This window comes from Cucumis melo, chromosome 12, assembly GCF_025177605.1.
Source record: "Cucumis melo cultivar AY chromosome 12, USDA_Cmelo_AY_1.0, whole genome shotgun sequence".
Taxonomy (NCBI): domain Eukaryota; kingdom Viridiplantae; phylum Streptophyta; class Magnoliopsida; order Cucurbitales; family Cucurbitaceae; genus Cucumis; species Cucumis melo.
The window spans coordinates 24,202,356-24,217,504 of NC_066868.1; the positions used below are offsets into that span (position 1 = coordinate 24,202,356).

Consider the following 15,149-nt stretch of genomic DNA (forward strand, 5'->3'; position numbering starts at 1 on the left):
ACAAAATCTATATTTTTCATCTCAATTTTTTCAAATTTAACGATTTTTCTTAATCAAACAAGCTTTGTAAAAAGTGAACAATCTAAAAAGTGAACAATTTATAATTGGAGAGTAAAGTGATCAATTTATAATCAGAAAGATTAAATGCATATTATATATATATATATATATATATATATTTTTGTATTGCTTAGTTCAACTAACACAATATATAAAATCTTTAAAAAATATATTTTTTTCTTAATTTTTGTTCAGTCTTTTAAAAAAGATAAATCTTTTCTGGTTGACAAGTGTGAAGTGGTCCGATATTTCCCCAAAGTTATAGGAGATTTTCAACTTTCGAGTATTTCAGAAAAATTCGGGGATGTGGATCGATTAAAAGGGTAATGAATTCTTGAGTCGGTTTGGAGTTCTTTGGCAATTGGCCATGCTTCTATTCAACAACAACTATTCCTTATAAAATCAAACAACAAACGTTCAAGCAGCAACAAGTGCGCGGCAACACTCAGTTCGTTTTCTTTCGCGCTCTCCAGATTTACAATGGCGTCCAAACGCCACCGTTCTCAAGAACACGAATGCGAGGTGAAGGAACCCAAAACTGCCCGTGTTTCAGATGCTTTTGAGTTGAAGAAGCAGCAACCGGTAGTGCTCAACCCTGCCGACTGCGACCTGGGTATTTCTTCTCTCTCGAAGCCTATCCTATTGAAATGAAACCCTACAAGACCCAATTATGTTCAGTGTGCTTGTGATCTCTTCTTCATCTTTTCCCCTACCGTTTGCTGGAGTCTCACTTGTCGCGGTTAATAAAATATATTCTGGTCACTTGAATACTAATTAGCTTCTATTTACTGGTTTAGGGCCTAAGCTCAAAATAAAGGCATGTCCTTTGAGTTTTGAAATTAATTAACACGGTGATTATAAGTTTTGAAGAATTAATTGGCAGTTGGTGCCATTCTTTTATGTGGTTTCTACACTTCTTTTCCAGTGACTCGCCATCATCTGACCTTAGGATAGCTTTGGGGGAATTTTTGAAGGGGGAGGTTTTCTAGGAAAACACATAGTTTTATGTAGAATACTTCTTTTTAATGAACAGTTTTTAGAAAGGGAAAAAATGCATAAAACGCAAAACATTATTTTGTTTTTCTTGTTTCTATACATTGAGGGCTGGCACTATCCTAAACAAAGATGTCTGATTGAAACATGAGCGGAGCCAAGAAGAAAAAGGGGTTAGGGCACCTCCCAAATTTTTAAAAATGAAATGATTACAGGGAAAGGAAGTTTGAAGGTCAAAATTATCATATATAAGAATGTTTTAGGCTCCACCACTTGGTTGAAGAAGAAGAGTTTTCCCATGCAGGTTGTGGGGTTGTAGAGTTTGACTTGCAAATGGTAGTTTCTTTATCATAGTGTGATAGGAGTAGTTCTTTCTCCTTTTCTCTTTACGTACCTTCCCCTGCATGATACCTGATTATGCAATTATTTTTACAGAGAGTATCCTTCGTATTCCTTGAGGAAATAAGTTTAGTGGGTCAAAGTGCAAAGCTTATGTCCTTGAGGTTGAAAGAAAACTTAAAATAGAAGAATTCTTCTCTGCAGTTTCCAATAGACTGAGAGCCGTGGCTGAAATGCTAATGGTTAGTTTTGATAGGACAAGAAAATTTGGGTTGGAGAGCTTCTTGTCTCCTATAAAACTGCCTAGAGAAGAATATTGAAGTGAGGCACTCCATGAGAAAAATATTTATCTATCAAAATATTCATTAGTTGGGCTTTTCAAGAAGTCTTAAGAATGAAGGCAAATTTACTCGGAATCCGAGGGTCTGGCAGTGGCAATTAATTCGCTTTATGTTCATTTTGTAGATTGTAGTCAAATTTTTGGCTGTTTTATTGGTGAAAAGCTGAAGATGCATCTGCTAAGTCTTGTAAGAGTGTTGATTTGAAAAAGATTCTTTAGAACATGTTAGGGAGGGAGACCTCACTGATATGAACTTTTCTAGACTTATTTTGAAAATGATTGCCTCTCCTAGTCATCTTTGGAAGTGCGCTAAGGAGTTTTCTGGATGCTTGCAGAGCGGTATTTGGGGCTCTCCTTCATGTTTGGCTTCTTTATCTAGTGGTGCCTCCGTTTAGGAAGTATTGTTATCTCCTATGGAGGTTTTCTATATTCCATATTCATGAAGACATTTATTTTTTGACCAAAGAAGCAAACAATTGAAGTGATTCAATTTGTTTCTAAGTTCTTATAATGAAAAATATGGTTTTATATTGATATATGTAGCTATTTTTGTCTCCAGATTTTGAGATCAAAAGTGATGGTCTTCGAGGATCAGCTCTTTATGAGAAAGGTTTTGCTTATTGCTGGTCGGGAGCTCGGACCACTGTGGGTATTACTGGTGGAAAATATTGTTTTGGTTGCAAGATTATCTCTTTACAGCCAGTAGAAATGATTGATACTGCTCCAGGCCAGCAGCATCTTTGTCGTGTCGGCATTTCCAGAGGGGACAGTCCAGTGGGAAATCTCGGAGAGACTATCCCAAGTTTTGGATTCGGTGGTACCGGAAAGTTTTCAAATGCTGGAAAATTTTCTGACTATGGTGAAAAGTTTGGATTTGGTGATTCCATTGTTTGCGCTGTAAACCTTGAAAGCAAGCCTCTGGCCTCTATTGGATTTTCCAAAAACGGCAAATGGTTGGGTACTGCTATACAATTTGATGCTGGTCCAAGAGGCCTTGGAGTGGTGGATTCTCCACTGAGAAAGCGTCAATGGGAATCAGCATTTTTCCCTCATGTATTGTTGAAGAATGTTGAGGTTCAGTTGCAATTCAGCGTTGAAGAGGGACTTGTTCCTGAAGAAGGCTTTAAACCGTGGGCCTGCGCTTTGGATGATAACAATGCACTGTTTGGACCTACTTTTAATAATGTTAGAGATTGTGAAGTCATGATGATGGTGGGTCTACCGGCTTCTGGAAAAAGTACATGGGCTAAGAAATGGGCCGATGATCATCCTGAGAAACGCTATATTTTGCTTGGGACTAATCTAATTCTTGACCAAATGAAGGTATTCAACTGTTAGTTATTTCTCGTCTTGCGGCATTACCTACTAGCTACGTATGTTGGGGTTGCTTCTCGTTCTTTATCCCCCCTTGGTTTACCTAATACTAATATAATTTTGGGGATCATTTTAGCTACATGACTGCCTGACTGGAGTTGAATTTTTCTAACAGTTACCAGGTCTATTGCGAAAACATAATTATGGTGAACGCTTTGATCGTTTGATGGATCAAGCAACTGAAATTTTCAATATACTTCTCTCTAGGGCAGCCGCTGTGCCTCGGAATTACATAATTGATCAAACAAATGTTTACAAGCATGCCCGTAGACGGAAACTGAAGCCATTTGCGGACTTCCAGAAAGTACGTAGAAGTCAGTTGGATGATAGATCATTCAGGTTTAAGTAACTTTTTAATTATTATTTTCTCATTCTGGTTTTTAGATTGCTGTTGTGGTATTCCCAAAGCCGGAGGAGTTGTGGCGTCGCTCAGCTGAAAGATTTAGAGAAATGGGGAAAGAAGTACCAGCTGATGCAGTGAATAAAATGTTAGGTCCGTTAACTATATTTGCATCTACTGAAGTTCCTCCATACTATAAAAATATATCATTGCAAATAGTTAATCACTTTAGTTTTTTGTTGCTCACGGCTGGAACTATTGTCATCATGACAGCCAATTATATCTTGCCTACTAGCAAGGACATACCTGGATCAGGAGAATACTTTGATGAGGTAGTTATACTTGCACCCATAGTAGCTATAAAGGATTTGTGCGCAAGTGGAATGTAGACATCATAATATGTCCTCTTTTTGTTAGGTTATATTTGTAGAACTTGATCGTGCAGAGTCTCAAAGATGTTTGGATGCGATGAAACATGCTCTACCATCTGAATCACGTGACAACTTTACATCATTTTCTAAAGCTAGTACTGCTCCTCTTGTTTCACCTTCATCTCGAGATCAAGGTGCTTTCTGCTTCTTGTCTGGCCTCTCTGATTGAGCAGTGGAGTTTACGTTTTTTTGGTTTTACTGATCATGCATCTATGATCCATTTGACTCGGTGATCGTTATATTTATAGCATAGCCATTATTCTTCTCATCTTCCAGCTACCTTTTGACACCATTCCATCAACCAGTTTACATGAAGATTCCCATTTTTCTGTTGAATATTCTTCTTTTACCTTTGGTCTTGTAGAGTGAACATATCTTTTTCTTTTTCCCGGAAGTTTTCAATTGTCAGTAAGGCATACACACACGTGCAATATCATTAGAAGTGACATGACTCTTATGCTATATAATGAGCTAAGATGAGTAGAAAAATACTCTGTTCAATCTGCTTATCTTTTCATGTTTTACCAATTACCCATACGCTATATGAATTCATTGAGCTTGTTAGTAACCGTTGCTGCATCTTCACTTTATTTTCACATCTCTAAATCATTCTTTTTCAGGTCAACGAGGTATGCCAGATGCTGGACGATATGGAGTTCCAAGATTTACTTCTGAAGTATATCAGGAAAATATGACTTCTCCTTTACCTAGGTTTATTCCCCCTCACGGACCATATGGGAGTTTGATTGGTGAAACGAGGTACCCTGGCCATCTGCTTCACAGTTATCCTGGGAGTGATCCTTACAGCATTGGTGGACGTGGACACTTTCTAGACAGTGGTCATGTGGGTGAAGTGCGCCAAAGGGAATACACTGATGTAGCTCATCCCTTGCCAGTGCCACCCACTGGTTAGTTCTTTAGTCGATTGCTCCCTTCTGTTGCTTGTGATGTATTTCCAGCAAGAAAATCAAAAGATTAATAGCTTACCACTTTGCGTGTCACTGGTTATTTACATTAAATGGAGTGTTGGCTGTTTGTTAACTTGGTAGGTCCTTCGAATGGTTAATATTAAATACTTTATTGACCTGTCAGATTCAGATACTCATAGATGATTGAGTTCTTTTTGTTCTTCAATCTCTGTATCCATTTCTTTTCCCCTTGAGGAGGTAGGGGGAAGGAACCGACTCTTTCATTAAACCAATTTAAGTACATTGTTGTATACTGCAATTTTCTTTTCTTGCATGGTAAACTTGATCTCTTCCTTTTCTATCATGGGTGTTTATTGATCAGTCCTAATTCTATGCTTATTTATATTCAGGTCCACCTTATGGAACCCCACCACCAAGAATTACATATCAATTTCCTTCCAATATGCCTTATGATGGTAGAGGGTATACCTCCTCACGTCCAAGGTACTACTGAGTCCCTGACTATTTCATGGGTTCATGGATAGTTTTTCTGATGTACAGAGTCGAAATAGTGAAACAATTGTAGCTAGTTTTGTTCTATGCATGCATGAACATTAAGTACTGTAAATACAATCTTTACTGCTGATGAATGCATACATAAATTTTATTAACATGAAAATTTAGAAGTGGTTCAAAATATGAGGATTGTACCATAATGTATGAATTATAATTATGACTTCCAGGGTTTTTGAGGGGTTATTATCGATTGTTACGGCTCCTCTATATTAGCATTTATTTACACATATCTTGAAGACCGTATCAAAACCTCACAAGTTATTATGACTTGTGAAGTTGTCGTTTTCTTTTATGGGAATGGAGAAGTATGCAATTTGAGCAAGCAGTTTGAATGTTGGATCCCTTTTCCGGTTCAAACTTTGGCTACCATACGTGACGGCAATTGACTGTCTGACTTGTATAAGAATGCCCAACCAATTTTTTCTTGTAACCAACAAAATAAAGACATGTTTGGTAAGAATTACTTTTGCCATATTTAAAATCATTTCAAAGGTGATGATTTTGATAACTGGGTTTACATTTGTAAACGCAATTTTCACTTCTAAAATTTGGGTAAAAGACCGACAAATTTTATTATTTCTAAATTACTCTCAAATGTTAGTACTGCTTTTTGAAATCCATCAATGTTGACCTCCTATTGCTTTATATTTTTCTCAAAGTAAATTGTTAACTTATTAGCACAAAGTTTAGGTTCTTCTTCCAAAAAATATTTATTGTTCTAAATTTAAGCATAGAATAATTGGTTAAGACATACTTGATTCTGAGATTAGAGGTTTTAATTTCAATTTTCACATATTGTTTAAAAGAGAAAAAATTGTACCATAGTTGTGATTGATAAATTTCACGTGATTACTATATTTATTTTTAGTTGATTACTATATTTACTTGTATGTATTTGTCATATGATTGCAAGAGAAATTAATCATCTGATGTTGAAGAAATATCTTGGAAAAATTTTATACCAAACAAGGGCATGATTATGTAATACCTATTTTCACCCTTATTTCCATTTCAATTCCTTGGATTCAAACGATCTTTTGGGAAACAATATTTGCTCTTGATGGGATGAGAAAATGGTAACAAAATCGGATATATATGATTATTCCTAACATCTTTTTGAAACACTTGTAAAATTGAAATCTGAAATATCAATGTCAACATCAGCATTAGAAAATCCCAAAATTGTTTTTGTCTGGTTTAAATCAAAGGAAATAGGAAGTGGGCGTGTGATTCAGGCTTACGTCCTGTGGGGGGACTCAATAGTCAAAGTCTATAGTTATAATTATATTATATTAGTAGTAGCGCACACCAGCCGTCGGATACAGCTCGCCATTACATGCCAACTTTATTTCACGTTGTTTTATTCCTAAAAGCACTTCATACATTCATAAACAACACAAAAATAACCAAAGTCACAATGAAAAGAAAAAGAAAATACTGATTTAACTTTTTGAAAAGTTTTCATAATTTTATTTTCTAATATCTTAAAGCTAGAAATTGATTAAAATTAAGGATGAAAGTCTCAATTTTTCGTCCAACTTCCTAACAAAATTCGATGCATATTAAATTGTATGTGATATTTAAATGTGTTTAGGAAATAAGGAACAAACAAAAAAGAGAAAGGTGGGTGGCTGCGCAGCGGCTTGATGATGCAATGGAATTCCAAGACTTGCGGCCCAAGTCAGTGAACATGGGAGCGACCGCCAGCGCAAAACCACAGTTCACGTTCCCATTTCTTTGTTCATTCTTTTTATTGTTATTCCCCACCGACTCTGACTCTCTCTCCCAATTCACTCGGAACCTAATTCACGTCTCTCTCTTCCTTTTTCTCTACCTACTTCTCTTCTCTCTCTTAAATTACGCCGATTCTCCAGATTTTCCTGAGTTCTTGGGCTGAATCACATTCGTCTTTTGAAGCGAAGAAATGCCAACCCAAACTTTCTTTAGCAGAGTTTCCAGAGTTTTCCACGACCATCCTTCCGTTTCCAGGCTCCTCGTTCTTGTCACCGTTAGGTATCTTCTTCTTCTTCTTCTTCCCGATTGTTGTTTGATTTTTGTTTGTATAATTTAAATGGAGGTCATGTTATTTATTATGGTCCTCTGTTCTGGTTCACTGTTGTTTTGTAGAATTACTTTTATTTGTTAGTTGTTGTATGGAATATGTTCTGTTGTAAATATTATGTTGACCAACCATACCCTGTTTCATTATTTGTTTGGACTGTGACTGCTTCTTTTTTCCTTTAAACCCAAAGTTGGGATTTCTGTGGTATAAATATAATTGGTGTCAGAATTAATTTGGATTATGTACCATTGATTTACTTCCAAGATATGGGTTAAAAACAGGGGCTTAGAAATCTTAAGTTCTTGTATGTATGTTTTTTTTTTTGAATCATCTGTATGATAAACTAAGGGTGACGCCAACTTTTTGCTCCGTGCCTGCAAATCAAAAATTTCATTGCTATTTAAAATCAAACATTTCACTCTAATGTATGGATCCCTCACTCGATAATTACATCTTTTAAGTCTAAAAAATACATTATTGACTTCCTCTGCTGATTCTTTCCACGTTAATAATTTTCACAACTGAGGAAGGGTAGACTTAATCAATTCTTTAAAAAGCTGCACGCATTAACGGAGAGTTGGTTATAATCTCAAACATCATCTCATTAAGAGCATTGCTTAAAAATTTGATTTAATGCACTTCATAAGCTGTGAGGAAGAACTCCAAGGAATGCCCGATCATTCTCTTCCTCTTAAACCTCCACGAGGCCTCTAATTTAGAAAAATGATTGATAATTCAATTCTCCCAGAAGTTGGTGGGTAATACAAAAAAGCTCAACTATACTCTGTACGTCACTTAGGATTTCAAACAGAGCGTGAGAGCTGACTTTCTAAACCCCCTACTCCATAAGGGTTCATTCGTTTGGTGTGCTATCTTTTATGTTCGTTTGGGCTCAGCCATTATTGGGAGGAAAAATTATCGTTATGCCTACTGCATGTTCAACAAATGACCATATTAGATATTATTCATTATATGTCTTTAATCAGATTTTGATGCACTCTTTTCTCCTGCAGTGGGGGGAGCCTTGTAGCATATGCCGATGCTGGCCCAACCAATGGTGTACCCAGTATCGCATCTACAGCCAATGTAGATGAGAAGAAGAAGAAGGTGGTAGTGCTTGGAACTGGTTGGGCGGGAACAAGTTTCTTGAAGAATATTAAAGATCCCTCCTATGAGGTTCAAGTGATATCACCTCGTAATTATTTTGCATTCACTCCATTATTGCCAAGTGTTACTTGTGGTACAGTTGAAGCCCGTAGCATTGTTGAGCCAATTCGCAACCTTGTGAGGAAGGTAATTGATTTCTCTGCATTTGTTACTATGTATTGATTATCTCTAAAGAAAGCTATAAGATTGGAAAACAATGGGAAGGAAAATCATGTTAGCATATTTTTCACACGTTTGGAAAATAAAATTCACTACTATTTGTAATTTTGATGACCATTTCAAGGAGAGTATGGTTCTACATTTCGCCTAATTCACATTTTAGGTGCTTGTACTGTCTTGGTAATCTGAAGAAGGTCTTCTTGCTTTACCTTTGATCAGAAAAGGGTAGACATTAGATTCAATGAAGCAGAGTGCTACAAGATTGATGCTGAAAATAGAAAACTCTATTGCCGATCTAACGAAAACAACAATCTGAATGGCAAAAAGGAATTTGTTGTTGACTATGACTACCTAGTGATTGCTGTGGGAGCACAAGTTAATACATTCAATACCCCTGGCGTTGTAGAGAATTGCCATTTCTTGAAGGTAATACACTTCAACTCCGGTATAATTACTAAAGGGTAGGTGGTTTTTATTTTAATATTTTAGTTATCTTGTTACAGAACTACATGTAGTAATGGCAGTAATAGTAGTCTTAAATCACTAATTCACCCAAAAGCTTAAACTAGTGGTTGAAGGCAAATTTAATTATATATCACTAATAAGCAGCAATATTAGTACTAAAAAGGTTATATTAAACTGCCAATTCACCCAAAAGCTTAAGCTGGTGGTTGAAGACAAATTTTAATTATACATCACCCACACTCCCCTTCACTTGTGTGCTTGAAATATTTAAAAGACCCAACAAGTGAAAATCAATTTTACCTCATATGTGGGTTGAAATATTTTGAAAGGCCCAACAAGTGAAAATTAATTTTAATTGGGGAGGAAACGACAATGCAGGGGCTTGAACACAAGACCTCCTTGGACTACGTGCTCTGATACCATATCAAACTGTTAATTCTCCCAAAAGCTTAAACTGGTGGTTGAAGGCAAATTTTAATTATATATCACGAATAGGTTATATGGGATTTATGCCACTTAAAAAATGCTTTTGGTAGAAATGCTTCACTAGAAAAGAAGACGTTGAGAACTCAGTGGAAGTTGATTGTTTTGTGAATCACAGACTTCTTCTGCGTCTCTTTGCTTATTCATTATAACTGATTCCTTTGAGTTGTTCATAGGAAGTAGAAGATGCTCAGAGAATACGAAGAACTGTAATTGATTGCTTTGAGAGGGCAAGCCTGCCTACCTTGGATGAAGAAGATAGAAAGAAAATACTTCATTTTGCTGTTGTTGGTGGTGGCCCCACTGGTGTGGAATTTGCAGCAGAACTTCATGATTTTGTTAATGAGGACTTGGTCAAATTATATCCTGGACTACAGGAATTTGTAAAAATTACTCTTCTTGAGGCAGGAGATCATATCTTGAACATGTAAGATTTACCTTTGTCATTTTGCTCTGCTTAGTGCCTAATATTTTTTCAAAGATTCGGAATCTCCTCAAGCCCTCTCATTCCATCATTTCGAAAGTAACATTAAATGTACTTGGCAGGAGTATCAAATTGGAGTTTCGCTTGGATGAAAAACTTGTATTCACAAACTTCTTATATTAAAAAACCTCTCATGTTGTTGCAGGTTTGACAAAAGAATTACTACTTTTGCTGAAGAAAAATTCCGTAGAGATGGTATTGATGTTAAGACAGGATCAATGGTAATCAAGGTAACTGATAAAGAGATTTCTACCAAGGAAATGAAGAATGGAGAAATATCTTCTATGCCTTATGGAATGACTGTGTGGTCAACTGGTATCGGAACCCGTCCAATCATAAAGGACTTTATGACACAGATTGGTCAGGTTAGTTTATTAAAAATCTTTACCATAATAATATTACCAGTGTACCTGACTAATAATTCAGTCTTCTCTCTCACCAATTTACTTAATCAAATATGATCTCTTCTTCACCATCTTTCTCATTTATAACTGTTACTTGTTTAATGTGTATAGGCTAACAGGCGTGCTTTGGCAACTGATGAGTGGCTACGAGTTGAGGGATGTGACAATGTATATGCACTTGGTGACTGTGCTACTATAAATCAACGAAAAGTCATGGTCAGTGCACCTTTTGTTTGGCTCATGTCTTCTGTCTTTTTTGGGGTTATGCCCATAAATAGTAGTGTACATTGTATAATGGTTTTTTATATTTAAGTCACATGAAACTCATGCCTTGTTTTTATATAACCTCTCTACCAGTTTTTTCTCCTAATTATTTAATTTTCTTGTTCTCATCTCTCCATTTGCTGTTGGCTGTTCTTAATTTCTCGACAGGAGGATATTTCAGCCATATTCAGTAAGGCAGACAAAGACAATTCCGGGACACTTACAGTAAAAGAATTCCAAGAAGTCATTGATGACATATGTGAAAGATATCCTCAGGTGGAGCTATATTTAAAGAATAAGCAGATGCACAACATTGTTGATCTTTTAAAAGGATCCAAAGAGGATGTGGCAAAGGAGTCTATCGAATTAGACATTGAAGAGTTTAAATCAGCTCTTTCCCAAGTTGATTCTCAAATGAAAAACCTTCCTGCTACTGCACAGGTTTGCCATATATAATTAGCACAGTACCATTGGATACCAATATTGAATTCCACATGAAATTTTTTATACTGATCTAAAATGTTTTCTTAGGTGGCTGCGCAACAAGGTGCATATCTTGCCCACTGTTTTAACCGTATGGAAGAGTGCGAAAAGTATCCTGAAGGTCCTCTTAGGTTTAGGGGATCAGGACGCCACCGCTTTCGGCCCTTTCGGTAATTCTCTCTCTTTTGATTTGAATTAAAGATAAAAGGTGAAAACTTTTGTAAGTGAATCTCGTGAAGTCCAAAAGTGATCAATACAAGACAATTTCTTTTCCATTGCCTTTTTATTTGAATGATTAATTAATTGGTATTTGACCTTATAGAGGTCTAACCTATTGGAATTCATTCTCAATAAATAGTTCAGTCACTCCTTTTGTTGTTATTCAATCTACTTGGACCGCTGTCCTTGTTACATGCAAGTCCTGCTGAACTGTTATGAGAATGCAGGCTCGCTAATTGAAATCAAATCGTTATGTTTCCTTTAGGTATAGACCACGGCAGGTAGATATTACGGTGTGCTGCAGTTCTATACTATGTTATTCTTGGGCATTATTTGCAATTTGAACTATTAGACAGTTGAATTTCAAATTTGAATCTTAGTGAATGAAAGGAATGGTACAAATCTGATTTGCTCACTGTGTACGATCGTCCTTGAAGGTACAAACATCTTGGACAATTTGCACCATTGGGCGGAGAACAAACGGCTGCACAACTTCCTGGGGATTGGGTGTCCATTGGCCACAGCTCTCAGTGGCTCTGGTACTCTGTCTATGCAAGGTGAAACACCTCGGTACCCTGAAAGCTATCTTACTACCTCCTCAATAAAAGAAAAAAGTTATCTTATTTCTGAAGGGAAAACCAATAATACCTCACCTATGTGGTAAAGGAAAATTATAAATGTAAAAGACTATTGACTTTACAATTAAATGTGTTTTGACCTTGACTGTTCGTTGATTTTCCTCTCAATGTTCAGTAAGCAAGTTAGTTGGCGTACAAGAGCACTGGTGGTTACGGATTGGACAAGGCGATTTATTTTTGGGAGAGATTCAAGTCGCATATGAATCAATTGAGACTGTGGAGTTGGTCTTGGTGCTTGCGTTTGATGATCAACTGTTAGTGTTGGCTGCCCAAGTTAAGTTTCTTAGCCATTGCAACATTTATGGGTTAGTGATACACACAAAGTTTAGTTTACCTAATTCATCAGCGAAATACATGAAGATGATACAATAATAATTTTGGTGGGGATTCGTTTTTTGGGATTTATTAGTTCATTGTTAGTAGTGAGCTTTCGTTCAAATGGTTCCTGCGGCTTAAGATGTAAGTTTTTGTATTGAGTTTGTGAAATGTGATTTACTTGTACTCCTTTCTTGCAATTGATTTGTTCTGCTCTCTCAACAATTGTGATATTGTCCTCCCAATTTATCTGATAATAACAGAAAAACAGTTTTTGTCCTGGAATTGTTGTTATCTTATATATGTATATTATAGATATGTGTTATAATGGGAGAATCTTATTCTGAAAAGAACACAATTAGATAACATCTGTCAGCACAGCTAAAAGTGTAGTGAAAGCTGAAAAGTGTACCTCATCTCTGAATTGTTCTAAATTGTAACTACTTTTTGAGACAAATTCTAGTTTGTGTATATAATGTAGGATAAAATGACATTTTGATCCTCCTTTTTTTTTTTCTATTTTAGTTCTACATTTGTTGATTTTTAGTTTTTTCTAATTTTGAGAAATCCTAAATTCAGCATATACTTTATTGATTGTTTTCTTAATTACAGATTAGAAAATTTATTTTTATGATAAGATTCGTGTACTATGTACACCATATTTCATCATCTTTGTTTATTCAAAACAAAAGGTTAGTTTTGGTAACTTAGTTTTGTTTTATGGACTGTCAAACATGTTTCTATGATTATTCTTAGTTTTCTTGTCATGCTTAATGAAACATTTAATTTTTAAGGAAAAAATTAAGGTGGATCGGGTTACACTTATCTCTTGTGGAATGTTTCAACTTTTCATTTAAAAAAGAGACGATTAAAAGTATATGTAAAGTTTAAAGGTAGAGAGTACGAAAGCTCATATTTGAACAGTGTAGTTCTGTCTTAACATCAATGCAAGTTCCATAAATAGTTCGCAATTCCAGAAAAAGGAAAAACAAACAAACAGTTTATCATCCAAAAACAGCAATGTTATCATCTCAAGTGGCAGGTTTTAAACTAAATTCAGAGTAATAAATGGTGACAAAGTAATGTCAGTTCAGGTTAATTTGGATGGTCAGCCAGAGGGGGCCGTAGTGAGAGTTTAATGGGCCACGCGGGTTTATGCTATGGGGGCCCATTATGCCTATTCTGTTTCGGGCCCAATGGGCACAGAATGCACGTGCTCGTCATTTTTCTTTGTTAATTAATTAAAGAGAGAAAGGAAAACCGCAAATACGGGTGGTGGCTTCATCTTTTCATCACTCCCATGTGAGTTTTATCTCTTTGCTTTTAATTCAAACTCCCCTTTCAATTTTTGTATTTATTCAACCTGTTGACTTTTTTCTTAGCTTCAACATTGTTCGATTTAATTTCTCAAACAAAAAAAAAAAATCCTTTTTGAGTGTATTTTTATTTAGTTTAGTATCTATTTTAGGTTGGATTATAAAATATATATATATTCAAGAAAAAAAATATAAGATAATAAGAAAAAAAAGTATTTGAACGATGAGGTTAGTTTCAAATAATACATCGTAAGTATGTTTGAAATTTGTTTCAAAACAATTGAAGGACGTTTGTTGTTATATTTATGAATAAAAGATCTTGTATCTTTGCTCATATATTGTATACACGTACAATAGAATGAGTAAATTTGGGGGATAGGGATATAAATTAAAATTTGAAGGTGTGAGGTTTACTAGAGGTAGATGACAATGTGTAAAGTGCACAAATGTGTGTCTTTATTATGTTTTTCAATATATACGTATTCATAATTTGTTAATATAAATTGTGGTACTTTTTTTTCCTATAAATAGTAAAGATAAGAAATTTAATTCTCCATTCTATAATTGTTGTAATTAAAAAAAGAATAAAAAAAATAAGATTTTTTAAAAACATAATTCACGTTGAAGAATTAAAATAAAATAGACTATAATTGACATGTTAGAATTAGTTGTTTAAGACAAAGCTCAAAGTATATGTGCGGCTCCAAATATAAGGTACTAAGAGGAGGATCAGGAAAAAATGCATCTCTAAAGGAAAATGTGTCATAGGATTTGAATCGATCAACCTAGTCAATAAGTATGTACCACTTGAAAAATAATCAAATTGCTCTCTTTGATATGACATCCTCTAATCGCAAGTGTGCTAGAAACAATATTAGCACCATTAGCATTACATGTAATTAGAGATCAATATTAGAGGAAGATTCCATCTATAGCCTCATTATTTGACCACCCCACAAAGCAAAAGAGTAGTAAGGGAGTGTTTGTCTTATTGAGCTATAGAATACTCATTTTTGCTAACTTAAGCATCAGTATGTGGTAGACTCTTCACCTTATCACCACATCAATGGAAAAAGCTTTTACGTAAGTTATCTTGAAAAGCAAGTCTAGAGTAGGAGAAGTGGGTAAAAGGCTAAGACCACAAGAAACCTATAACGATATCGAACATGGACGAGATTCATGTGGCTAATATATTTAAAAAGAAAAAATAATAAAAAAAATTTTTTAATTAATGTAATCGATAATTGACTTTAACAATGACAATGAAAATAAGAGTTTTTTTTTTCTAAGAACAATAGAGGCCTACACGCTTTGTCTGTATATGACTAT

At 35.3% G+C, this 15,149-nt stretch overlaps 2 protein-coding genes across 2 annotated transcripts; both read left to right on the forward strand.

Annotated features, from left to right (window-relative positions):
* Positions 1-328: 328 nt before the first annotated feature.
* LOC103485967 (uncharacterized) lies at positions 329-5,464 on the forward strand. The gene is made up of 8 exons (XM_008443747.3): positions 329-673; positions 2,292-3,055; positions 3,222-3,410; positions 3,491-3,599; positions 3,720-3,778; positions 3,864-4,011; positions 4,498-4,785; positions 5,196-5,464. Exons 1-8 carry the CDS (start codon positions 541-543, stop codon positions 5,297-5,299), a joined length of 1,794 nt encoding a protein of 597 aa, XP_008441969.2. The 5' UTR covers positions 329-540; the 3' UTR covers positions 5,300-5,464.
* Positions 5,465-6,968: 1,504 nt separating this feature from the next.
* LOC103485958 (external alternative NAD(P)H-ubiquinone oxidoreductase B2, mitochondrial) lies at positions 6,969-12,789 on the forward strand. The gene is made up of 10 exons (XM_008443738.3): positions 6,969-7,374; positions 8,437-8,716; positions 8,969-9,175; positions 9,874-10,124; positions 10,327-10,546; positions 10,697-10,801; positions 11,018-11,290; positions 11,381-11,502; positions 11,989-12,108; positions 12,305-12,789. Exons 1-10 carry the CDS (start codon positions 7,286-7,288, stop codon positions 12,390-12,392), a joined length of 1,755 nt encoding a protein of 584 aa, XP_008441960.2. The 5' UTR covers positions 6,969-7,285; the 3' UTR covers positions 12,393-12,789.
* The last annotated feature ends 2,360 nt before the right edge of the window (positions 12,790-15,149 follow it).